The sequence below is a fragment of the Carettochelys insculpta genome, chromosome 4 (assembly GCF_033958435.1).
Source record: "Carettochelys insculpta isolate YL-2023 chromosome 4, ASM3395843v1, whole genome shotgun sequence".
Lineage (NCBI taxonomy): Eukaryota > Metazoa > Chordata > Testudines > Carettochelyidae > Carettochelys > Carettochelys insculpta.
This window is the reverse complement of record NC_134140.1, coordinates 100,367,000-100,393,909: the sequence shown is the minus strand read 5'-3', so window position 1 is coordinate 100,393,909 and position 26,910 is coordinate 100,367,000. Positions and strand designations below refer to the sequence as shown.

The window sequence follows — 26,910 nt, the reverse complement described above, 5'->3', positions numbered from 1 at the left end:
ACCACCAGGCAAATGGCTCTGTGATTAGTACAGTAAGTGTTGTTCTTCGTGATTTAGTTGATGGAGCAATGTGAAGACTCATTCATACAAACTGTGATTGTTGATATTATCTTTGAAATTGGACTGACTAGTATCATATGAAAGTTGGATGATTTCTTGTTCACCTTGCAATGCCTCTCAGAATTGTAGGTACTGAACTAAAGTGATATTTGCTGACTGGCACAGCAAATTCCAGGGATCTGCAGCCGAAGGCATCAATGTGGAAGAAAAGATTTGCCTGAAAAAAGTTGGTTGATGGAGCCCTGAGCCTATAAGTGTAAAGTTCTCAAAGAGGCCATGAGAGTGTCAGAGATGCAGTTAATTTAGAAACTGTAACAGTCATACTAATTAAAATGAATACTCAGAGCTCTTGCTAATCTGAAACTGCATTGCTTCATTACCTGACTTAGTTTCTTGTCCCAGCTATGGTGCCAGTCCTTGACAATAAATAACATTCTGTGGTGGACTTCTCAACAATGATGACAGCATCTGGATTTCTCACAGGTCATTTCCTCTAGACAGTCACAAAAGGTTGTTATATCTTAGTTCCAGTATCCTAGGTTAGGAAATTTACCCTTTGGATAAATTCACATGGACTCTGTATGCTGTGGAATATCTGTGACATTTGTAATGTCATGGGCTAAAAAAGTGTTAGCTTTCTGAATGCTGAAACGGTGCTTTGGGATGCTATAGAAACTAAAGCTGGTTTCAAACTAAGGGTAGTGAGATATATTGCACAATTCATGAGATAAAGTTGGTCTTCTACTATCTTTTAGCTTGTTGAGACTTCAGCCTAGAGAGATTGCACCTGTGGGTTCTTTTTATGTTTATAAGGGCATGTCTGCACTGGGAATTTATTCAACAATAAGTTGATGTTTGAATTTAAAGCATAATAGCTGTTCTAGAAGAGGTCTCTATGTAGGTAACATGGTGAAATGACTTATTCTAAAAACAATAGAATGAATAAATTGACGTTCAGGATACTCTTCACCTTAAGAATAGCCATTGGGTGAGACCAGTGATCCTGCCAGCCCAATACCCTGTCTTCCAGAAGTGGCCACTGCTAGATGATTGAGAGTGAATAATCACAACAGGAAATCAATGAATGATCCTTCCTTTGTCGTCTGCTCCTAGCAAACAATGGCTAGTATCGCTCAGAACATACAGTTGCATCTCTAACCATCTTGACTAATAGCCGTTGATGGGCCTACCCTGCATGAACTTCCTTAGTTCTTTTTGAACCCTGTTAGCCTGCATGAACTTATTTACTTCTTTTTTTAACCTTGTTATTGCTTGGGCCTTCACAGTATCCTCTGGCAATGAGGTCCATAGGTTAACTATGTGTTGTGTGAAGAAGTATTTTCTTTTATTTGTTTTAAACCTGTTGACTGTTAATTAAATTGGGTTGATCCCTGGTTAGCGTGTTATGTGAAGGAGGAAATAACACTTCCTTACACACTTTCTCCACACCTGTCAAGACTTTATACACTCCACCTTATCCCTTTTTATTCTCTCCTCATACAGAAACTGTTCCATATCTCTCATCATTTTTGATACCCTTTGTACCTTTTCAAATACTAATATATCTTTTTGAGATGCAGTAACCTAAGCTTCACACAGCATTCCAGGTGTGGATGTATCATGGATTTATGTAGAGGTGTTATGATATGGGACCTTACAGTACCAGACAAAAAAAGAAAGGGAGATGAAAAATATTGACATATTGCTTGTACCAACATAAAGTTGGAGAGATGTATATATTTGCAGACTCACTGTTATACATGTGAACAGATTATACTCCTCTTATACTCCTTTTATGTTTGTAGGGTAATCATGACATATTTTATGCCCATAATATACAATTCTCCTTTTTTATGGTCTGCTGGCAATTATCATTTATTTTTCATTTTTTAATTAAATGGAGATTTCATTAGTCCATCTGAGAAGCATAGCACATTTTTCTGCTATAACTTTCCATTATTTCAGAATCACATTACCAGATGCAGATTCCATAAATAAACACATATGGCTGCCATGCATAAATCTTTTGTAGGATAAATTAAAGCTGATCATGTCTGATTACATTGCTTGGTCTTCTGTTACATTTTTTTAATGATGGAGTATTTTAGGAGCTGATGTTTTTTTAAAAAAGTGTATAGACAACATTTAATTTTCACTTTTGTTAAACATATTTTAGCCTGCTTGTTCTCATTTCATATTTCAGTCTGCTTTTGTTCATTCTCCAAGAAATGTTGTACAACTAGTATTTTCCAATATGTAGCAGGATTCACAGGGTAAACAGTTTTCCAAACATGAAAACAACTCTTTACTACAGGAATTAATTTTAAATAATCATAGGCCAAATTCGCTGCTGGAGGTATGGCGGAAAGAGGCTTATACCCAATTATTCTGTGTCCCTACAGCAATTGATAGAGGAGCACGTACAAGTTTATATTAAAATACATTTTACAGGTTGAACCTCTCTAGCCCAGCACTTTGGGATCTGACCAGTGTCAAACCAGAGAATTTGCTGACCCATGGAAGGTCAATATTGTTTAGTACATTACCAACAGTTCCATTGCTTAGTAGGTTCTTAGAAGACATATAGATATAAATTAGAGCTAAATAACAGCACAGAACACTGAAAGCTAGGACTGATTGCTGTAAAAAACTTACAGAACCACAGGAAACTTGGCCATACCCACCCATGATACGTGGACATCTGAATAATTAAAATCATGACGGGCCATAGATGTTGTTGAACCAGAGTGTCAGACTAGAGAGGTTCAGCCTGTACTGCTTTTTCTTGAGAGCCCAACACTGCATATTGTATAGCTGAGTGTTTTTGGGACCTTGAGGCCTGGCTCCTTGCCACAATGGGCCCCATGGTGGGCTCCCCACCCTGGGAACCACCCCTCACTGCCCCCCTGCCAGAGACATGCCACCAACTGCCTACCACCTGCTCCCCATGCTCCCCACCCCATCAGGGCCCCGATGGGGACCATGCACCCCAAGTAGGAGAGGCAGCCATGGGGGCCAGGGCTCACAGCCCTCCACCCCATCCCTCAAGTAGGTGTCCCTCTCCTCCCCCCACACACCCAGTTAGTATGTCTCTGCTGCCCAGATGCCCTACCTTTGTAAATAGTTGGCTCCACTCCTTTGTGTTAGATGAAAGCAGTTATTTATTGTTCATATATACAATTACTATAGTTTGTCGTTAAAATAATATGTTTTGATTGGCACCTTGTGTCCCTGTTCATTGGAGGGGTGGAGGAGATCTGAGTTGGGAGCCTGGCTCAAAGGTTCCCATGGGTGAAGGCCTCCTGGAGGGCCTCCTGGATGAGGACCCCGGCCTAGTGGAGCTGCCGGTTGGGGGCCACAGGTGTCTGCTCATATTCCTGCAGTGGTGGGGCCAGGCCACCCTGGTGCTGTGGCCTTTCACATGCCTTGATGAGGTTGTGGGGAGCGCAGCAGGCGGCCATGAGCTGCAGGACATTCTCCACCCCAACATCAAGGCATGTGAGGAGGTACCTGAACCATGCCTTTAAGTGCCCGAAGGCACACTCCACAGGGTTCTGTGCGCATCCCAGCTGGGCGTCGAAGACCTCCTGTGATGGGGTCAGGTGCCCTGTGTCGGGTCACTGCAGCCATGACTGCAGGGGGCATGCCAAGTCAACTATCAAGCAGAGTGGCATGGTGATGTCGCCAATGATAGCTTTGTGTTGGGCGACATATGTGTCCTCCTCCATCCGATGGCACAGGGTGGAATTCCTAAAGATGTGGGCATTATGTGCCCAGCCAGGCCGGCTGACAGATACATCCACCACCTAAAGCACGATGGAGTGGTACCCCTTGCCGTTGACATATTGGCTGGCGCTGAAGGATGGGCCCCTGATGGGGATGGGTGCCATCCAGTGCCTCGAAGCACTGGGGGAAGTTGAGCTCTGCAAAGCCCGCCACGGCTGCGATGAGGTCCCTGAGGCGCGTGAGCCGCTGCACGAGCACATTGTTTATAGCCCTCATGACCTGCAGGGGACAGAGAGCAGAGATGCTTGTGGGTGTGCCCAGGGGTACCCTGGCCTGGTCCCCAGCCACCTGCCCTCTCCGCTCCTCCCTTCTTATGGCTCCCCCAGCAGGTGCCCCTCTGGGAGTGGGCTTGTGTATGGATGGGGTATCAGGGTGCCCTGTGACAGGCCCCTGGCTTCTGTGTCCGGTCTTTAGCAAGTGATGGTTCCGTGATTTTCATGATTAATAGTGGTGGTATTGAGTAAGCTGCAGAATTCCTATCTGGATTCCAGCTCCCTTGCTCTCTGCCACACTGCCAGAATTTGGGTTATTCACAGTTAGGGTTTGGGATAATGCTAAATATGTAGATCAATTTCCATTCAGAGCTAGGTTGATTCAGATACTGAACCTCCTCCATCACCCAGGCACACACAAGTAAAATTCTGAGGGTGTCCAGAGCTAATGTAATCCTTTTTTAAAAGCTTTCAGATGACGTGGACCTCAAAATAGAACACAATGGTTTCCATTAGTCATAAGAGACCCTGTGCTAGTTACAGCAGTTGCAAGGTAAATAGTATCAGGACAGTGTTTAGCTCATTTTTAGTTTTCTTTTCTTCCCAGGTTGTATTTTTCACTGAAGGAGAGCAGCCTGCCACATGGGACAGGCAAGTTGTTCATGGATAACAGCAAGAGCTTTGCAGTCCCACCTGTTTGAGAAGGATAGCTAAAGCACTGGGTTAGGCATAATTAGAACATTGCTTTAATAAAGAAATAGAATGATGATCCACTTGAACATGACAGATTCGTCATCAAGTTGTGTTACTGAACTTTTTCCTAGATCGTGGAAGCTCAAATATGGCAAGATTCCCATGACCTGACAATTGTCACCCATAAATAGATCTCTCACTTCCTGTTTGCCATCTCCTCTTCTGCCTTTCTTTCATAGCCCACCCCAAGCTCAGCTCTTTCACCAAGCTAGGTTGGTGTATCAAAAGCTATTAAATCACCCACGTCTCTTTAATATCCTCTTTTAATACCAACACAACTCCAACAACGCTGCAAACAATATTAGGAATATGTCACTTTTCAAGGCAGAGATCAGCTCATGATACATTTCTGACTTCTATGTATAGTTCTCATGTTAGTATGTGGTCCCATTTTTTAACCTATTTGCAGATTCCCTCGATTATCCCAAATTGCTTTCACATGGAGCTGAGGTTAAGCTTTATTTCTCTTGGCTTGTCCCTTCTGCAGCAGACACTTCCTCTTCACTTTGAAAGGACAAAGCAATGTTCAGCTGCCTGGGCCTGAGCCCAGGATTTGATTTATACATTATTTAATTTCCTTTAGAAAATTGGAAGCAGGACTTTTAGGAATGGAAGTCAGTACTTTTCATTTGTTTAAGGACTCTTTTAGGGCTAATATAATCATCAGTAGTAGATGTGAGCATGATTAGGGTGACTTAAGGTAAACTAGCAAAAATTGAATACAAGGAGAAAATCTTTCAAAACGGAGAAAGTGTGAAGATTTATAGCCATCTGCAACACATGTGAGTTGTGAATTATGGCGTTAGGAAAAAATGAAAACAGAAAATCATCAAATTTTGCATGACATGTTGAAGACACCTGTATCCCTTTATGTAGAGCCCATTATATTACATTTGTAATCATTTTTTGAATTGCAGTGGTTTCTGGAAGTTAATTTAGCCACCTAACTTATTTTGCAGAAATTGTTCAGTTAGTCTGGAGGTTTCTGTTAGGGCTGACTCTGCATTCATTCTTGCAATTAGGTCCATGAATGCTGTGAAGTGAGTGCCAAGACTATTTGAAAATTTTTCATGCAACTTAGTCAGGAAATTAAAAATTAAGTTTGGGAAAGATGTGATGTGTTTGGCAGTGAAATTTGAATACTTTGACCATTTGGGGGTGAAAGGTCTTCATCTCCCCCAAAAAACAGCATAAATATTGAAATATTTGTTGCAGTCCCAAATTGTTTCAATGCATTGCAATGTGACAGTTGCAATTTAGGGAATAGTTGACTTCATCATTAGAAGATTCCATGTGCATAAACATACATATTTAATGCCATAACTGTCTTCATTACAATATAAATATTGCAAGTCACATATATCCGCTGAACAGAAAATGATGTGCGTTATACCATGGATCTGGTTTTGCAAATTTGAAATGTCATTATATTTTATCACTTACCCACAATTCATGTATTTTATGCACACGTGATTAACGTTGACACTTTTGTATGCTGACTTTAAAAAGTGTAGAGATGTAAATACAGGAACTGTTGGGTATTGCGAACCAACATAAACCATGAAATTCCAATCTAACATTGACACTTCGTCCTTTAAGACGTTGCCTTATAGGATGAAAAATGCACATGATTACCCAAAAGTCTTACGGTGATCGTGGTATGCATTGCAATTTAATGTTAGTGGTGAAGATGCGGAGACTTTTTTTAACCCTTCCTTTCTTAAAAAATTAAAATGAAGATATAAAACAAATAATCGATTCCAGGTTCTATACATAAATAACTGCACATACCTCATCTGTTATCAGACTTGCTGTGCATCATTTGTAGGCCCTGGAGTTTTGGAGAGTTTTCTTTCTTTGATTTGGTACTTAACTGGGACACTGTAAAAGGATTATATTTATTATTTCCTAAATTCTACACATGTGCATGCACCTGTGGGAGCATATACCTCAAAAGCAGCAATACCAATCTGTTTCCACTGCTTGATTAGAGAGTATCAAGCCAAAGTGAGTCAATATAGAGTGGTCCACTCCCTACTATGTACGGTGTTCTGTAGGGCTTCATTCACATTTGAGCCGGGGGAATCGTATATGGGGAGGCTGAGGGAGGTCCTGGGTTCATGACCAGTTGCTGCATGATGATGTGATACCTCCATCTAAAGACCTCATATTGCAGTATAGATGGAAACCGCTGATTCTGGTGCAACCATAAGACTGCAGCATTGTTACAAAGCAGTTCATGTGGATAAGACACCAGAAAGGGAGTCAGGAAACTTAGAATTAGTTGCAGGCTCTGCTACTTCACTTCACATCTGTCTCTGGTTTCCTTATCACCTTTTGTCTACCTTGTCTGGGTAGATTGTTTGCTCTTTGAGGCAGGAACACTCTGTTACTGTGTATTTATACAGGGTTTATCAGAATGGAGTGCGGGGGTGGGGTGAGGGTTCGGATCTTGGTCGGGACCTCTGACCACCTATTTTAATACAAATAGTCATTATAATAATCTAGAACTTGGATAGGTCCCCTTTTTCCTCACAAGTACACAGAGAATCCCTGTTCAAATTTCATTTACTCTGGCCTCATGAGCAGAGTTTGAAATATCAATGAGAAAAATGCTAGGAAGACAGAGTGAGATAAAGATGTCGTTAGCTTTAACTAAGTAGTAAGAAGACATGGAACTGAGACTGGATTGAAACAGAGGTAAATACTTGCATATTCTGGTTAAGAAGTATAGTTTTTTATCAGCCTCCTTTGAATTGCACCAATCTGATGACTACATTGGTAGGGAGCTTTTGATAGAAAGGTAGAGGGCAACAGATCTGTTTTGTGATGTAATTGTATTTATTTGGCTGCATGTTCAATAGAGTAAAATATTTATCAGAATTCATGAAAATTGTCCTACGGATGTGCAGTGAGTGTCAGCTGTCTGAAGGAAACCTGTTTCCATAGAGTTATAGATCATGTAGGTGACAGGTAGTATTTTGCGTTAATGTAAGTTGCTCATTCCCCTGAAAGAATTCTAGTTATTTTGAGGTGCCTAACTTACATCTGCCTGAACAACAAGAAGTCCTGTGGCACCTTATAGACTAACATATTTCAGAGCATAAGCTTTCATGGGCAAAGACCTGCATGATGAAGACTAACAGACTAACACGGCTACCTCTGTGGTACTTACATCTGCCTGTTACTTGTGAAGGAACATCCACTCCAGACTCTGGAAGACTTCTGTATTCTCCCCATCCTGGCTATCAAATCATGTTTAGGGCTAGCTAGTGAGGTGACCTCCAGTGAGATTATTCTGTGGAGGGTTCCTTTCTCTCCAGTGTCTCATTCCACACACACATGCCATCTGCCTTTTCTCTCTCTTCGTCATGTTCCCTTTCCTCATCTCACTTTACTAACGCCACACCCATGGTTGTTGTGAGGAGAGAGGCAGTTGTGTGTGTGCGTGCGCGTGCACGTGCGCGCAAGTGATAGGAGGTGAGAAAGGGGGAGATCAATTGGATCATTTCTCAGAGAAGAGAGCACATTGGCCTTTAGCAGGTAAAGTCAGCAGAGCACTGAGGAGCACTTTGACGATTGTCCCCCAGATATGGTAACTTCCTGGGCTATGCATTATCCAGATCCCAAAGCTAGTTCTGCTGTTGTTTGTAGAACCATTTCTTTTTGCTTGTTCATTTGTTATTGGTCCATGCTTGGCATAGTTGTGTCGCAGTTTACTCTTTCCAGCTCTTTCTCCACATGTCCCCCTGTCACCTAAGGCAACTGCAGCTCCTTCAAGGAGCCTTTTCTCCCCAACTTGCTATCACCCCTGTGGCAAAGTGGGATCTCCAGCAAGGATCTCGTCTGCAGTCAGGAAGAAAGGAAATCTCTGCTCACCTCCATAATGAAAATAAAAGTAATACACACACATATGAGAATGTCCAGTGCCTGGTAGTTGAAAAGTAAGCTCAATAGTGGGCCAAGCCCTAGCATTTTGTTTACTGTGGGGGGATGTTATATACAAAGGCAAACACATTTCTCTTATAAACTCTATAACATTTACATTAAGGTCCAAGGGCCCTATCTAACTATATTTTTGCTATCTTCCCCTTCTCTACATATGTGTGTGTAAATGGTTAAACTAAAAGTAAATCCCTGTTATATCATCACTCTCTATTCATTTTGTATAGCTGCCCATCATTGTAGTATCTATACCTTCTGTGTAAAAACAATAGCAGTAGTAATTTTGTAGTGGATTTTACTGAGTTTCTTGCTCTCCGTCCTTTTTTCAAGGTTAAAAACTCTGGTGGTTTTTGTTTGTTTGGACTGGAGGGTGGGGGTGGAGGTTGGTTGCAGACAGCCGTGATCACTATTCAGTAACACAGCCAGCTTCAAAGGATCAGAAATTAATTTAGACTTCTACCTGCTGGGAGTTGTGAGGATAGTCAGATGGAAGGAGAGGAGAGTTTGATTATCTTTATGACACCGACTTTTCTGTGTGTGTGCCTTTTACTGGCTGTAGAAATCCATAGAAGTTACTAGAGTACCAGCAGTATTGTAATGCTCCATGAGACTATTAGAAGTGAAGAGTAAGTCCTGGGTGTTCTTTGGTCGTTAAGGAAGAAAACAGAGGGAAGCAGAAATTTCTTACCCTTGGCCTACTAAAGAGAAAGTTACTGTCCCAGTTCCCACAGACAAGTGGGGCATGAAGAACTCTACAAAATTTCTTTTCTTTCTTTACGTGCCTAGTTTGGACAGGAGCCCGAAAAGTCCCGATTTCTTCACAAAGGACTAATCTGACTGGGAGAAGTGAAGTCCAGCTGGCTAAATGTCAGGCAGCTACAGAATATTCTGTTTTCCCATGCTACATTATGGTATACACTTAGTGTGTCCCCTGACATCATGTCAAAGCAAGATGGTCTCCCTAACTCCACTCCTGAGAAGAGAGCAGTCATAAGCAGCTGTGGAATGCCCTAACTGTAATGACGTTTGTAAACCAGCAGCTGCAAAGACTGGTTTTTTCTACATAGGTCCCCATGATAGCTTTACAGCTATGATATGTCCTGCAAGTCTCAGAAGATTTTTAATTAGCATAATTCAGTCCATCTTGCTGGGTGGTGTTCAGCATACTAATGGTGGTTCCATGCAAATATGTTCTGCAGTAACCATGAGATCACATAGTTAATTACTTTTGATTAAATAGTGTGTATATGTTTGAAAAAATTTTACACACACACCCACATACACCATGATTTACCGATTATGAAACAGAGAGGGCACCACATGCAAAACGCTGCTCCAGCCCTGTCGGGGCCCACTGTGGTTGGAGGAGTGCTCCAGCCCAGTTGGAACATTCCTCCTCCACGGTGGAGCCAGCCTGTGAGCATTGTGGGTAGGGGCACACCAGCCCAGCTGGCGCAGCTCCCATCCACAGTGGGAGTACCTTCCCCTGTTCAATCGGTTAACTGGTTAAACTTAATATTTAACCAGTTAACTAATTAAATGGTATTTTAGATCCCTAATGCACACGTATGTGTAGTCCTGGTTTTTGAGAGACTTGGCTTCCTTCTCTTCTTCCTCTAAGGGAGCAAGTTAAACTTTCTTATTATAATATTAATATATAAATGAAATAATTCTGAGGTTAACCAAAAATGCAGCTTAATCTTCTATGAAAAAGTATGAGGGTTTGGTTCTGTTTTAAAGTTGCACAAATATAGCTGAAACTAGAAGTTGACTGAGAATGCTGTTTAAAAATATTTTGTCCCAACATGTAAAAACTCGTCACGTTACAGAATTCTTTTGTTGAAGGTTCAGCTATGCCAGGTCTCTGCCAGAGTGATGGGATCTGTATCAGCTTTGTAAGTTTTGGAAAGTAACCGGCATTTGGGGCTTGTAGTTACAAATGTTAAATTGGAATTTACATGTTTAATATATTGCTTGGAAAGATACTAGTGCAGTAATTTTTTAAAGAGTGGAAAAAAATAAAGCTTGCCGTTATATTCAGTATTTCATGCTGGCTGATAAATCATGCCAGAATGAGTAGAAATATGCAAAGACACTTTTGCATCTATTGTTGAAGATCTTGATTTATTCCTTTTAGCCCTCATCATATCAACAGTACGATGTAATTCCTTGTGGCTAATTTTAGGCACATACATCATCTTTCTCTTCTGCTCTGTTTGTGTGTGTGTTTTGAGCATCAAGGAAAAATAAGCATCACAGATACATGGAAGTATAAAACATAAGTATCTTGGTCTCTGTGACATTTGCCCACATATATACAAATGACCCAGCACCAAATGAGTAGCATGTGCAGGACATGTCAAACTCTTTCCACCTATAACCACGTTACTATCGCCACTATATTTGCATAATGACTTTCCCAAGAACACTCCCCTCACATGTTTGTGAGGTTGAGGTCACTAGTCATGAAAATACATTGACCAGGAAGCCAGGAGACAGCTCTGAAGCACATGTTCCCCAACTGAGAGTAGGGAAGAAGAGTTTGAATGTTCATTGGTGCAAGGACTAGAACTTGAGTAGCTCACCTCCCTAACCATTGGGCAGTCGGGTGAAGGAGAGAGCCTGTTGCCTTCCTGTGTGTGTGTAAATGGTTACACAAAAAAGTGAAGTGTTTGTTTAATACTGAACAAAGAGGCAAGCATGTAGTGATACATAGGAAAGCTTTGCCATTCATTGAGGTTTTTGTCAAGCATGGCATGTTGTTTTTTTAAACCAAGGCTCATATTTTGTCCTCTTTTCTGAACATCAACAACAGTAATTAAAGGCTTCCAGTTCTGTACTGATCTTATCTTAAAAAAAAAATCTGTACAGATGGCAGGTTTTTTCAGTTACATTTCTTCATTCTACTCTTCTGAACCTGTGTCTGGCTAGCAGAGACTGGTCGGCCAATCTTTTGGATCATAGATGGAGGATATACATAAATTATACTGTCTGTCCTCTCTCATGTTGACAGGAAATCCTGATCAATCATGAATTACAAAGTTTTGTCATCTTTTCTACGAGTCTGTTTTTTCTTTAATAAACTATTCAATGTTATGACTTTTACTGAACTCTTCTTTTTAACTAACCAGAAAGAGGAAAGACGCACCATGGTTTCTAATATGTTATTAAGCATATTATTGTAGAGGAGAGAATCAAAATAAAAACCCCTATGTCTCAAGATGCTATTCATATATTTAGGGTGCGTAAGGTTTATCTTATATATAAAATTTTCACTTGAAGTTAATAACATTTCAAATCCATATTACAGTAATCCCCCAGTATGCACAATTTCGATTTGCGCGTAGCTCACCTTAACATGAGTTAAGTGCAAATCGAAAGCCCTTCAGCCCTTAGCGAGCTAGGGGAAGCAGGGGAAAAGCCTCACCACAGTGTCTGCCTGCCTGCCAGCAGGACGTACCCCCTGCTTCCCCCAGCTGGGAGAAACCACACCACTGTGTTGTGTCTGCCCACCCAGCTCGATGGCATGGCTTCTCCCCAGCTTCCCCCAGCTGGGAGAGCTGGAGAGAAGCAGCGCCTGGCTCCTGCCAGCAGTGGGGAGCCGGGAGCCAGGCGGCTGCTTGGTTCTCAGCCCCACCCTGCTTGCGGGATCCAGGAAACTGACCAACCCTGTGTGCTTATAGATCTGTGTGGACCATGCTGGTGCACAGTAAAAGTTCCACTTCTGTACATGAATGTAGAACTGTTGGAACTGTGCAATAATGCTGAGTTGAAACAGTAGGCATGAATGCACACCAAGGAATTATCAATGCATGCCAGCAGGGTCCACCTGGACCAGTTTGGGCATACATGGTAGTGCATAGCCCTCTGGTGCAGACTACTTCACTGGATATGTTGTTACTCTGGTTTTACGCAGTGGAGTCACTTCACACTGAAAGGAGAATCAGATACACTGACTTTGATGGGAGTTTGCATGAGAGAAGACTGATTAAAAACAGGCATCTTGACCCCTCCAGGTTAGGCCCTTGTATTATTCGTGTCTTTTTAAAATGTCATTTTTACTCTTCTGAAGGCTGAGTGGGAAAATTGGCACTCCAGATCCATAATCTCCCTTTTAGCATGTCTAGTTAGACTCACACCATGCAGAAACAGTCTTTCAGGTAGACTTCATCCAGGAAGCACCACAATTTGCACTATTCACAAACCACAGGATACCATTCTGTTTTAGGCTCCTAATCCCCCTCCCACATAACCCTTACAACTTCTACTGGGGGGTGCAGGGGAACAGGCTAGAAAGGAAGGCAAAAAAGGAAAATGGAACACAGTGTGCAGCCAACCAATCAGTACGGCAGTTACCCCCATACAATCAGCACCAGCTGCAGCCCAATTAAACTCCACATTCACAGGTGTTCCCAGCAGACTGTGTGTTAACAAAACCACTTTCTTGAAAATACCTAAGACTTTAACACAGAAACTCATTTCTTTTTAAGATTCTTGAAAGCTATTTAAAGCACTTTAAACACAAAGAAGCTGAAAAGGACTTTTCAGCCTGCTGGAAAGAATTGGTTCTTAAATGCCAAAATGGGTGGGAGTTAGCCAAGTTGAATCAGCCAGTGTAACCATTGGTTCGGGGAAGGAAGAGTTATCCTGAGTGGTGCTTTTTTGGGAACAGTATCTGGTGCTCATTTTATTGTTTCACATTAAATCTGTCAATTTTCATATCCATCATATTTGTAATACAGCTGTCAGATTCCATGTGGCTTTGTGTGTGGGTAGCAGTTCATATGGCGAGTGACAGTTTCTCTCCTCTCATACAGACACTTCATAAACTAGCTTCCTAGGCTTGCATAGTAAGATTTATAAATGAGTTATTTTTCCTCCTGAACATAGAGTTCTCACTGTAATGGTTCGGCTCCTTTGTTAGCACCTCATCTTTTTTGTTAATCTGTTTTGTTAATGTGATGAGAAAGCGAAGGATATTTTGAGAGATGATCCAAACAGCCATACTAATGTGTACTGTAGTTCTCTATCACCCCCTTTAGAAAAAAACAACTCCTGTGTTTAAATATGTGTTTTAGTTTTAGCTTATAATAGCACTAACAATTTAAATACTTTTTGGTGTTCCATATGGGATTAACAGCCACCAACTGCACCTCAAATCTTCAACTCCTACTAGCCGGTTATTAATCCCAAGGAAATGTCCTGCACCTTCACAGTAATTTCTTAATTACACATTACCTGATCTGTTGCTAATTGATTAATCACTTTGTTGTTTGTGACTTTTATTAATGTCATCATTTCATTTTACCAGTCAATGCTGCCAGACATTCTCTCTTTTATGCTGTGATTAAGAATATTATATGTTTATCAGTAGTTTATCAGTAGTTTCTGAAGGGGGCATAATATTATCCTTATTCTTCATAGCATACAGAGTCCAGGACACTTGGTTCTTTTGCCCTTTTGTACTTGAAGATAGGATAATTGGATTTCCTAAAGTTTAGTGCCCAACACATTGCATATCATGGGAAATTGCTTTCTCCTACCAAGACTGCAATCGTCTTTTATAATCTATTTATTGCTTTTCTCTAACCTCGTGACATTGGAGGGATATCTACTTGTAGTTGCACGTATTAAATTTGTTCTTTTTAATGGGATGGTGATTGCATGAAGTCATTCATTGTTTGGATTATATTTCCATACTTTTTTTGTTTTTCTGATTTACTTACTTTGCTCTATGCCTTCCTAAATTGTAGGCCTTTGTGAGCAAAAGAATATTGGATAACTGTACAAGAAACCCTGCATTACTTCTTTTTCAAAAATGGAAAAAAACAAAAGATTCGGTGTTTCCATGGTATGCTGAAGAAAGTTGTGGCTGTATTTGTGTTCATTTGCTATCTCATTAGGAAATATATAGTTTCCATCCATGGTTATGAGACACAGAGTAAGATGACGAAGAGTTGGTAGAAATCTATCAAATTGCTTTCCCTCACAAAGTTAGGAAGTGCCCTTTGCATGCCTGAGATAGTGAGAAATTGTTCAGGTGTCTCTGAAAAATTGATGCAGTATTTCAAATATACTTGCATGACCCAAACATATTTAAGATGACTGGTTATTTTCCACTATGATCCTTTGTGTCTATGAGGGGACATTCCAAGTGAATTTCCATAAACCTATCCCTCGATTTACAACCTTTCAATTCATTAATTTTCGCTACAACAAGCACTGTCAATTTATACCTATTTTTCAATTTACAAACATATTTTCACTACAAAGAAGAACCAACCTTCATCTGAGCGTCCACTTTGTGAGTAACAAACACGGAGGAATACAGCAGAAAGCAGTGTGAGGCTGACTTGCTTCCCTCGGTCGCCCGGCTCTTCCCAGTTAGTTCATATACTTCATTGTGTTTGTGTCATCTTGACTATTAATACCTTTGTTATTTGTGATTATCATGGGTCCTAGATGTGAAAAAGTTTCTTCAGGAGCCGTTACTAAGGCCGTGAAACCAAGGAAGGCAATATCTGTGGCTACCAAACTTGAAGTTATTAAAAATATTGACAAGGGCCAGCAATGGAAAGACATATGTTTGGCAATGAACTTGGCAGCATCAACAGTGTGTTTGATCTTTGTGCAGAAAGAGAAGATAAAAGAAATGGCAGAAACTTATGTTCGTGGAGCTAAAAGTTGCATCAAATAACAAAGGCTAGGGTGCAATAATGGGTAAACTTGGAAGACTTCTAATACATTGAATCGACAACCATAATGAATGCAACATGCCTTTGAGCTTCCTCATCATAGGGGATGTCTTGAGGACCAGAAGAAGAAAGCTGAGGAAGAGAGGCAAGCTGGGGCCACCGAAGTAACACTCAGCTCAAGTCACAGTTGGTTTGAGTGCTTTAAAGTACATTCACATTATTATAGTTGGTGTGTTACAGGTGAAGCAGCATCTGCTGATATTCAGGCAGGTAACATTTTCCCAGCCTGCATTTCAATGAATAATTGATGAAGGTGGATATTCTCCAAAACAGATCTTTAATGTTAATGAAATGAGGCATTTTTGGGAAAGAATACCTTCTCAAACCTTTATTTCAAGGGATAAAACAAAAGCAACAGGTTTCAAGGCCTTAAAGAATCGACTGACATTACTTCTTGGTGGAAATTTGGAAGGAGATGTGAAATTGAAGCCTCTCCTTGCTTACCATTTGGAAAATCCAAAGTCACTTAAAGGTTTAAACAAGGCATCATTACCTGTGGTCTTGCATTTTAATTCAAAGGCATAGGTGACAAAGCGGGTTTTGCTGATTACGTGACAAGCTAACTTTCATCATTCATCTCTAAATATTATACTGAAAATATTGTGGAGAATAAACGTCTGCTAATCCTTGATTATGCTCCTGGTCACCCTGTTAATGTCAAAGACTATTGGTGATAACATTCATGTGGGTTTTTTGCCCCCAAATATGACTTCCATCCTTTAGCCAGTGAATCAAGGCATCACTGCTACATGCATGTCACGCACCTGATGAAGCGGGTCTTTGCCCATGAAAGCGTATGCTCCAAAAAGTCTGTTCGTCTATACGGTGCCACAGGACTTCTCGTTGCATTTGCAGGTACAGACTAACATGGCTGCCCTTCTGATATTTTAAATTTGCACACTCACAAAAAACTTACTTTAAATTTGCTTTTCTTAATCTTCCGCTTCAGCCCCTTGAAATGCTCAGTCAGCAGTGGTCTGTTAATCGTACCATGTAATTTACCGGTCAAATCCAAATGAATATTGAGACACAGAAAGTCTTGGAGTACACTAATGTCTGACAGAATTAGTCAAATAATTTTGTATAATAAAAATTTGAGTTTTGGACACAACTAGAACAAGATACAACATTAATAAAAAAAGTGTAAATTACTTGCTTTTCTCATCTGAGTAATTAAAATTGTTCTGAAAAACAAGCAAAATGTATTGATGTAGTCGGATTTGTTTATATCCTATAATTTTCAAATACTGTGGAGCCTTCCTGCACTGTCTTTAAGAGTAAGGCTGCAAACAAAAGACCTCAGAAGCCTTTGGAAGTTAATTATGGTTACTGTTGCTGATATTTTTGGCAGGAATATAGAGGCAAAATAAAAACCAGTTGAAGAATTGGCTGCATTAGGCACATTCCTCCTCTGTGTATCAGTCTATGAATGAAATAGAGATAAAGTACAGGTTGAACTCCTGAAGTACAGCACACTCTCTCATCTGGCAACATCCATGATCCAGTATGATTTTAGTTCCCAGACAACCACTTATAATGGGTGTGGCCAAGTTTCCCATGGTCCCATAAAGTTTGTTTACAGCCAACAGTCCTGGCTCTGTGTTCTGTGCTGTTATTTAGCTGTAATTTACCCCTAAATGGCTTCTAAGAGCCCAGTAAGCAATGGAAGTGTTGGTAATGCTGCCAGAACAGTGGTTCGCATACTTTTCGGCATCATGCCCCCTTTTGATTTTTGAGAAACTCTCATGCCCCCCATCTCTTCTTTGCCACCATCCAACCCCCCATTTAACAAAAACTTCAATTCATAATTTAAAATAAACACAAAAGTTTGACATAAAAATATTATTTAAAATTAAAAATAAGCACAAATAATTTTTCTTGTGGTTGCCTGGTGCAGCCCCAGCTGGCCAGCTGCCTGGGCCCCATGCCAGGCTCCAGAGCTGCCTGTGCCAGCCACCCACCCGCCTGAGACCTGCGCTGCCAGAGCTGCTCTCTTGAGCCCCACACCTCTGTGGCCAACCACCTGCTCGCCCACCAGCTGCCAGGACCAGCTGCCCACCGGCCACCCAAGTCACGTGCTGCCAAGACCAGCCACCCACCCCAGCTACAGGCCAGCTGCCTGAGCCACCTGCCCAAGCCCCACGCTGCCAGGCCCAGCTGCTCACCCACCAGCCTGAGTCACCTGAGCCCCACAAGTCCCACAAGCTGGCTGGCCGCCTGAGCCCCGCAAACCCTACGAGCCACCCACCCAAGCCCCTCCCCTACCCTCCTACAAAGCCAGGCACCCCAGCCCCCCATCTAACCCCATCCTCCTCCTCCTCCCCCCCAACACACACTCACTCTCATTTGCAGAATGCAGCTAGCTCCACATGGGTCTTTGCCCGCGGCCTGCTTTTTATAGAGGCTGCACCAGGTCACCCACGTAAAATAGCAGGGGCTCAGAGCCGGAAGCAAAGGCCGGATCTTTCTTCAATTGGGCGGGATAATGGAGGGGTTGTTCAACCTGTGTTTGCTGCTTCTTTTTCTAAAGTCTTATTACATCTTTCAAACTGATGCTGCTCCTCTCTCTACTGTGCTTTAGAGCTTGAAGGAATAAAATAAACACAAGCTACTTACCATTTGATTTCTGTTTGAGTAATATTTTGCTTCAGTGATGAATGATCATGGTAGGAAGATTTGTACAAGAAAAATCTGCTGCTGTTTGTTTTTTTATTGATGGGTCTGAAAAGACTTTACAAGACAAGTTATCTACATGTAAAACTGAGTTATTCCATTTGGTATCATGAAACACTAATGCCATGGCACATTAAGTATTAGAGAGAAAGGGCTCTGAATTTCAGAGATACAAGTTATTTAAAAGTCCAAAATGCGGTTTTTTGCATGTGGTTTTGGTTCACGCCAGTTTTAGTATACAATTATACAACCAAGTAACATTCCTTTAATCCGACACATCCAGGACCAGACAGGTGCCGGAGTACCAAATTTTCCGGACTATTGAACGTCACCGTAACCCCACACCCTAGTTTGAACCCCCCATTGCGGCTCACAACTCCTGCGCGTCCCCAGCTGCTTCTCTACCCCATACTCCAGCAGCTTCTTCACCACCCTCGGGCTTCTCAGTTTCTTTGCCACCCCTGCATGTCTCCAGCTTCACCACCCCTGCATTCCTGCAGCTTCTGCACCCCTGCATGTCTCCAGCTTCACCACCTTGCGCTTCTCATCTTCTTTGCCCCTGCACGCCCCAGCTCCAACTCACGCACACTCCAGCTCAACTCCACTCCCCGGACCCCCTTACAGCGCTAATCCACCCCAGGCTTAACCCCTCTGTCCCCCTCCCACAGCCCCAACCCATCACCCAAGCTCCTCAACTTACACGAATTTCAAGGTATGCGTATCTCAGGGGATGCCGGTCCATGAGGATTTCCAGGCCATCAGAGGCTGGATTAAAGACATTTTACTGTAGTTTGCTCTCCCTCCAAAGGTTTTATTTAATCTAACTAGCTTTATATCTGTGATAGGTAGGAACTGTGAAGTATTCCCCATCTCCTAGAAAATGAGTATAATGGTCACGATATTTGCATTTGTTTCTAGAACTTTGCTAGGTCTTATTTATTATCTCTGTAAAAAGTTGATACAGTAAGCATCAGCAGTCCAACAATTTAGTGGTTCTGCAGGATTAGACGCATTAAAATACATAAAAGCAGTGTTTTAGCTTCCCTGCTCATTAGAGCAGCACAGAATTAATAGTAATATTGTAACTTGACAAAGCCATCTAAATCTGAATGTTTTTTGTGAAAGCCTCCTAAACAAATCCTCTAAAAAGATACTAACGGCTTTGGCAGCTATTAGTACAGCATAAGCAGTGAAACTCTTTTCAGTAAGTGAACAGAGAAAATATGGTGAATAGTTGGACAAATGTGTTTCAGCTGGCTCTTTCATTTACAGATATAAGGGTGCAGTCAGTATCAATCACTGTTTTCCCTGTTGCACTGGAAATCACAATATCTCTTTTCATTCCACAAGCTCTTTTCACCACAGTAATGTGTCTTTACAGTGACACTGGCATCAGTCTGTTTCCGCTGTCTGAAGTCCAGGGAGTTTAAAAACACATTTCAGAGTATGAGACTATAACTCTCTTTCCTTTGTACATACCCCTCTCTCCTTCTTCCTTCCTCCTCACAACTCTCCCCTCTGGATTAATTTATTTACTGTTTTCCCAGTCTAGGGTTTAACAAGTAAAGTGGTCACAGAGGATTTGGAATAGCTGTTTTTCTGGGTTAGCAACAGATACATGTATCAGACTGTTTATCACTGATGGCTGAATGTTTTATTTAGCAGGCATTGCAGAGCGTTTAATAACACTAGGGCAACATATGGTAATTAAACTAAAAGTAATGGTGATACTATGATTTAAAGTGTAATAGACTGAGGTTTTAAATTTGATCTATTATAGTTGGATTTTCACAGGTGTTGAGCACCCACAACTCCCATTCAGTGGAAATCAAACACTGAAGCTCAGTTACTTTAAAAAACAGGCCATATGCATATAATAGTGTTTTTCCATGATGACTTCATTTGCCCCATATTCTGCTTCAAATCATGTTTGATCTGGAAACAAAGGTGAGTTTTCAGATTGAGAATAATATGTGTGTAAATTATTTTTACTTTTCATTTGCAGATAACGGCAGTCTGTAGGGAAGCAGCCCTTCTAGCCCTGCAAGAAGATATACAAGCAAAATGGATTATGGGACAACATTTTCAACATGCATTGAGTATTGTGACACCTAGAATTCCTGAGTCATTGAGGCAGTTTTATGAAGATTATCAGCGGCAGAGTGGACTTCATGCACTTTAAAAATGGAATCTGTGCATTTGCAATGTCACTATTGTGTGTGTGTGTGTATGTACACACACACACTGTATACAGCAAAATATTTTTGTAAATTTCTTGAGAGCTTAGAAATTTTATATTGAAAATGGAAAGTGGAATGAACACCACTGCACAAATTTCATAATACAAGTCTTTTGTGTTTATTGTGAGGTATGTGGATGGAGAGGAAGTTGTTGGAAATGCTGTACTTTATAATTAAATGGTATAAACCGCATCATTATAATTCTTATTGCTGATTTAAATCTATTTTACATATCAGTCTGAAAAAAAAATGACTCTCAACTCAAGCCAGGTCTATATTAGGAGGTAAAATTGATTTTAGATATGCAAATCCAGTTATGAGAATCATAGCCGGAATCAACGTATCTAAAATCAATTTTTGCCACCATCCCCACAGTGAAAGGTCAACAGGAGAAACTCTCCTGTCAACTTCCCTTACTCCTCATGACTGCCAGGAGTATTGGGGTTGATGGTGGCACCATGACATTTCAATTTAGCATAGCCCCACTAACTGTGCTAAATTGAATCCTGGAAGATTGACCGCCAGCATGTTGATCTTCCCATAAGTCTAGATATACCCTCAGTAATTTTTAAGCTCATCTTTGATTATCTCTGTGATGGGATGGGAATGTTCCTCTGTGTGGTAATCATGTTACTAACACTTGCCACCTTGTCTCTGGTGCTCGCCACCACCCTGTACTGCTGGACCAGATCCTCTGGTCTCCCCTAGCTAAGGCCCAGAGTTGGGTTCGTGTCCCCCTTTTCCACTCTGAGCACTGCAGACACTGATTTAAGCTCTGAGAGGATGCAGCTCCAGGGTACAGCACCCAGGAAACCAATCCTTAAAAGGTATTAAAACCCCAAATCATCTTTGCAAAAGTTTTGCATGGAGAGAGCTCAACAGGTAATCCCCCTTTGTCAATGAAAGAAAGAGATGCACAGTCATGCATCTCCATCCAGGTAATAATTACTTACACTGGGCTTGAGCATAAACAAAAAAGATTTTATTAAGCATAAACAGTAGGATTTAAGTGGCTATAAGTGAAAATAGACAGATCAAAGCAAGTTAATGAAATGAAATGAAAACACATAGCTAGTTCCAACTCCCCTAAGAGACCTATGGCATATGGATTCTTACCCAAAAAATCTGTTCTTGAGTCTGGTAACATCTTCAAACCAGAGCTGTTCTTTTTCTCTGATTTGGGTCAACAGCCTTTTATAGTTTCTTCTTAGGATGTGTCAGGCAGCTTGCAAATCATGCTGAAGACAGGGAACTGGTAGATCTTCATTGCTCATATAGACTTCTTCATACTATAGGAAACCTTTGTTTTATAACCCCCCCATCCCAGGAAAAAACACTAGATCAAATAGGCTTTCAGTACCAGGTAGTATGATCACATATCTTTCTAGCACCAGCCACCTTCTAGACCTACAGGGTGAACAAACAAAAGCAAGCAGTCCAGTAGCACCTTAAAGACTAACAATTTTATTTATTATGTAACGAGCTTTTGTGGGTAAGACCCACTTCCTCAGATGTGATGCACAAATTAGAATTCATGTGTGTGTGTGTGTGTGTGTGTGAAAGAGGAGGGGAAGAAGAAGGAGAAAAAAGAGGTGGGGAGGAAGGCGAGTTACCTATCATTAATAAGACCTATGGAAGACATAAATTAAGTGTGATGGGTGCCATTCCTGTGAATATCAAAAGTAGGAAAATTGTCCTTGTAATGTGTAAGATAATTGAGATCTCACTTAAGCTCCAGGTTAAATGTATAAGGAACATTATTGTATGTCCTGGGAATTTAAAATGTTCCCCTATATGTTCACATGTATTCCAGTTCCTGGTGTCTGATCTATGTCCATTCATCTTTTGGTGGCATTGCTGGCACATGCTGGCATATATCATATTAGCGGGTGTGCAGGTGTATATGTCCCTGATGGTGTGACTGATGTGGTTAGGTCCAGTGATTATGTCTCTAGTATAGATACGGGGACAGAAATGGAAGCAGAGTTTGTTGCAGGGTAAGGTTCCTTGGTTAGTGTTTCTGTGGTGTGGTGCAGTATTTCTCAACCTTTTTTTATTTAAAAAAAAAGAAAAAGTACCTCTAGACTTCTCTCATGTTGCCCTATGGATACACATGCTATTGTTTGAGAAACATGGTGCTAAGGTAATCTGAGGTTTTGAAACACAGAATCATAGAATTCTAAGGCTGAAAGGTGCCTAAGGAGGTCATCTAGTCCATGCCCAAAAGTTCATTGGAGATATACCTGTTTCTTAGAACTAGAAGGGACCTAGTGAGGTCAAAAAGTTCAGTCCCCTACACTCACAGCAGGACCTATCACCATCCATGACAGATTTTTTTGGTTTTTTTGATCTATTTGCCCCAGATCCCTACATTGTCCCTTCAAGGGTTGAACTCACAACCCTGAATTTAGCAGGCCAATGCTCATACCACTGAGATATCCCTCCCCTGAGATTACTGTACCCTTTTCAGGAATCAGATTTGTTTTGCATACCACCAAATTACACCTCACTTAAAAACTACTTACTTGTTACAGCTCACTTAAAAACTACTTACTTACAAAAACATGCAAAAATATCACAGAAGACTATTGCTGAAAACTTGCTGACTTTCTACCATCTTATTATCACATAAATGACTTGGAATAGATATATTGTACTTACATTTCAGCATAAGGTGTATGAAGCAGTAGAAACAAGTCATTGTCTAAATGAACTTTTAGATTGTACTGACTTAACTAGTGTTTTTTATGTAGCCTGTTGTAAAACTAGGCAAATATCTAGATGAGTTGATGTGCCCCTGGAAGACCTCAGTGTACCCCCAAGGGTACACATACCCCTGGTTGAGAAAACTGGTGTGGTGTGTGTCTGCTAGTATTTTTTTGAGCTTGGGTGGGTCACTATAGGAAGGAACAGGCCTGTCACCCATGGCCATGAGAGTGAGGGATCATATTTCAGTGTTGGTTGACGATTGTCAATAATGTGCTAGAGGGTTTTAACCTGAGGGCTGTAGGTGATGACAAGTGGTGTTCAGTTGTTTACCTTTTGGGGCCTGTCTACTAGCTGGCTTCTAGATATTTGTCTTGCCCTATCAATCAGTTTCCTTTCTCCTCCTGGTTGGTAATTAAGTTTTATGAATGCTTGGTAATGATCTTGTAGTTTTTTGTCTTTGTTGGTGGGACTGGAGCAGATACAGTTGTATTTTAGCACTAGTCTGTAAACAAAGGATCGTGTGATGTGTCCCGGATCGAAGCTAGAGTCACGTCAGTAAGAGTAGCAGTAGGTGGACTTCTGTTATGGAGTGGTATTAATTTGACCATTGTTGATTTGTACTGTAGCATCCAGGAAACGGATCTCTTGTGTGGAATAGTCAAGACTGAGCTTGATGATGGAGTGCAAATTGTTGAAATCCCTGTGGAATTCTTGAAGGGCCTCCTTACCCTGGGTCCATGTAATGAAGATATCATCCATGTAGTGTAATAAAGCAGGTCTTGATATGGGACAGGAGCTGAGGAAACCTTCTAAGTCAGCTATAAAGAAGTTAGCATACTGCAGGGCCATGTAGGTACCCATGGCCATGCTGATGACTTGGCAATATAAATTATCCCCAAATCAGAAACAGTTGTCGGTGAGGACAAAGGCACATAGCTCAGCCACCAGATGTGGCCTGACTTCCTCTGGTATGGTGTTCCTGATGACCTGTAGTCTATCTTCATGTGGAATATTGGTGTAGAGAGCTGCTACATCACTGGGGGCAAACAGGGCTGTTTACAAGTCCTTAAGTTGATCACCCCGTCATTAGTGTTGGGACACCAGTAATGGCTGTCATTAGCAGATTTAAAACTATAAACAGACATATACTCCACATTTCTAACTTCACATGCAAGACTGATGCAGGCACAAAAATAGAATGTTCAGATCCAGCAGACCGTGACATTAAAATTGATAGGTTACATGAGGTATTTTGTCCAAAGCATATCCGACTTATGCATCTTTATGTACAAACCAATTTTTGTAAACTGGGGCAGAAGGGAGTCCATCACAGTTGATCACAATCTCCTTGAAAATATTTGCAACCGGTGTCCCTACAGTCTTAATCTTTTTGTGTCTGGTTGTCAGTTCCGCACCAAGGAGCCTCACAAAAACTGGGAGTGGCATGAATATATGCTGAAAAATATTCTGAAATCTTTGATTTATGATATCCAAAGAAGTTGCCAAACAGGCCTGCCAAACCTTCAGCTTTCTTCCTTTCCCTCTACCACCCCACACACATGCACACACACGGGAAAAAAAAAAAAAAAGATAAGGTGCTGCTAATTGATCACAGTGTAATGATTAACTTCAGTCTTTGGACATCTTCCCTTTCCTTATAAGGTAAGAATATAAATTACATTTTTAAAGTACAGCCTGAGGTTTCTTGTAAAGATTGGGAAAATGGGCTGTTTCTAATTCTTGGTTAATTTATATTTATTTCCATACATCAGGGAAAGAGTTCTATTAATTCAAAAAATAAATTGATAAGTGTCTTGTTGCTTGGACAAAGTGTTAAATTCTTACAGATCTATGTACATATTTCTCTTTCTAATATATATACGTTGATGATCATATACAATTATTTAGTCTATCATATCAACCATTGCATCTTGAGCTATTGTAAAACATAATAGGTGAAAGTTGATAGATGTAAATCGCTTCTTGATACAGTCATGTAAGACTTGAAAAAATGTGCAATTAAAGTAGACCACTAAAAATATTTGAAATGTTCTAGAAAATCCAATGAGTAAAAATATCCACGTGAAAGAACTGCTGCAAGTGGCCACAAAAATGTGGGAGTACAAATAAAGATTTTTAAACTTATTTCATTATGATTTGTTTACTGAAACCACGACAGGTTGTTTTCTTGCACATGTATTCTTGTACCTTCAGTAAACAAGCTGATCAGGAAACATTACTTGTAGGGTTTTTTTCTTCCTCTTTTCCCCTCCATAATAAAAAATGTGCAGTTATACACCAGATATGACTAGAAAGGCAGATTGTGCAAAAGCAGTAATTAGACGAGATGGGGGAATCCAAATGCAGGGGAAAACTGAAAGGATCTGACTTTATTTCAACAGGTAATTGCATGGTTTGGCTACTGTTTCTTTCAGCTAAGGGGAAGATCCTTTAGGGTTACTCAAATCATGCTGTTAACTACTGATGTCCAGTACAGTAGTTTCAGGTTTTTATTACTTCATAGATTATTTTAGGGATTTATTGTTGGGTTTGAAGAATGTGGCCTCCTGTAACAGTTCAATATCCATTTATGCAAGAGTTTTATATCTGATTAAGACCACCCCTTCTGCTCCTTGTATAGAAATCAGAAACTGACTTTGTTCTGACTATTTCTTTGTTTTTTTCAGTTCTTCTCATTCAAGATAACCCTTTAAGGGGATACCATTACCTTTAAAAAACACACACACACACACATCTGCCTGCTTTTCAAGTTACTCTTAGGGCAATTTTCAGATTTCTATGAGAGATTAGAGGAGGAAAAAAGTAGTTATGGACTTTTTGTATTTGATGGTATTTGCTGTATTGGTGGTTTCACAGTTTTTCCTGTGTTGCATGTCTGTGTTTCCTGCATCAGACCAGAAGAGAGAGAGAGAGAAAAAATGTAAATAGGAAACTGCAAAACTTGGCAGAAAGATACAGGGGTAGATCGTAAATGAAACTAGTTTTAACTCACTTTTTCTAAAGTGACTATATTTCAAGCTGAATATATTCAAATCATTTAGCATAGCAATTAAATCCTAGATGTTATCAAACATTCAGTAGTCATACCATTATCCTGCTGAACTCTGTGTATGTTTTTCTGAAAATCTAACACGGTTATAAATCTGGCCCCTAAATATTACTCTCTACATGTTGATCTGGATGAGAGAAATCATTGTTGTCATTTTCTTGAGAAGTGCTCAGATATCATCATAACAGGGACCTAAATGGACAGGGAAAAAGAAGCGTGATGACAAGAGTTTGAAGCCCATTCCATCAGTGAGACTCCCATTGATACCAGTCTGTGATTCCCTCTTGTTGCAAAGGCAGCAGAATTGGACTATCAGGCATTGGGGAAGGGATGGAATCTGGCACCCAGCCCTTCATTGTGCCTATGAAAATCTTCCATTAGAATTCTTTATTATGTGCACCACTTTTCACTTCCCTCATTGTGCCATGTATCTTGATATAGAACTGTGTGAATTAGTAAATTTTAAACTGAAAATCTATCTTCTTTTTTCTGGGTTTATGGAATATTAAAGGCAATTTAAGGTTTATTGTACCTTGATTTTTTTAAACATGGAAAATTGGTGAATACATAAAATATTTCTATTTTGCAACGAAATATTTGTTGTGGAAAAAGCAGGTAAATGTATGCCACTTCAAAACTTGCTTACTCCTGATAGCAGATAGTTTGAGCTGTAAAGAAATGTATGATCACACATATCTGGTTCATGA

The 26,910-nt window shown here is 40.6% G+C and overlaps 1 protein-coding gene across 3 annotated transcripts in view; it reads left to right on the top strand.

The window, feature by feature from the left end:
- The window catches only part of AFG2A (AAA ATPase AFG2A), a 269,455-nt gene extending 242,747 nt beyond the window's left edge, over positions 1-26,708 (top strand). For 2 of the 3 annotated variants that reach the window (XM_074993342.1, XM_074993343.1), the window contains exon 16: positions 20,190-26,708. In XM_074993342.1, the coding sequence (XP_074849443.1) occupies positions 20,190-20,366 (177 nt within the window). In that variant the 3' untranslated portion in view covers positions 20,367-26,708. The remainder of the gene's footprint in view (positions 1-20,189) is intronic. The other variant, XM_074993344.1, reaches the window with a different exon arrangement.
- Positions 26,709-26,910: the final 202 nt, after the last annotated feature.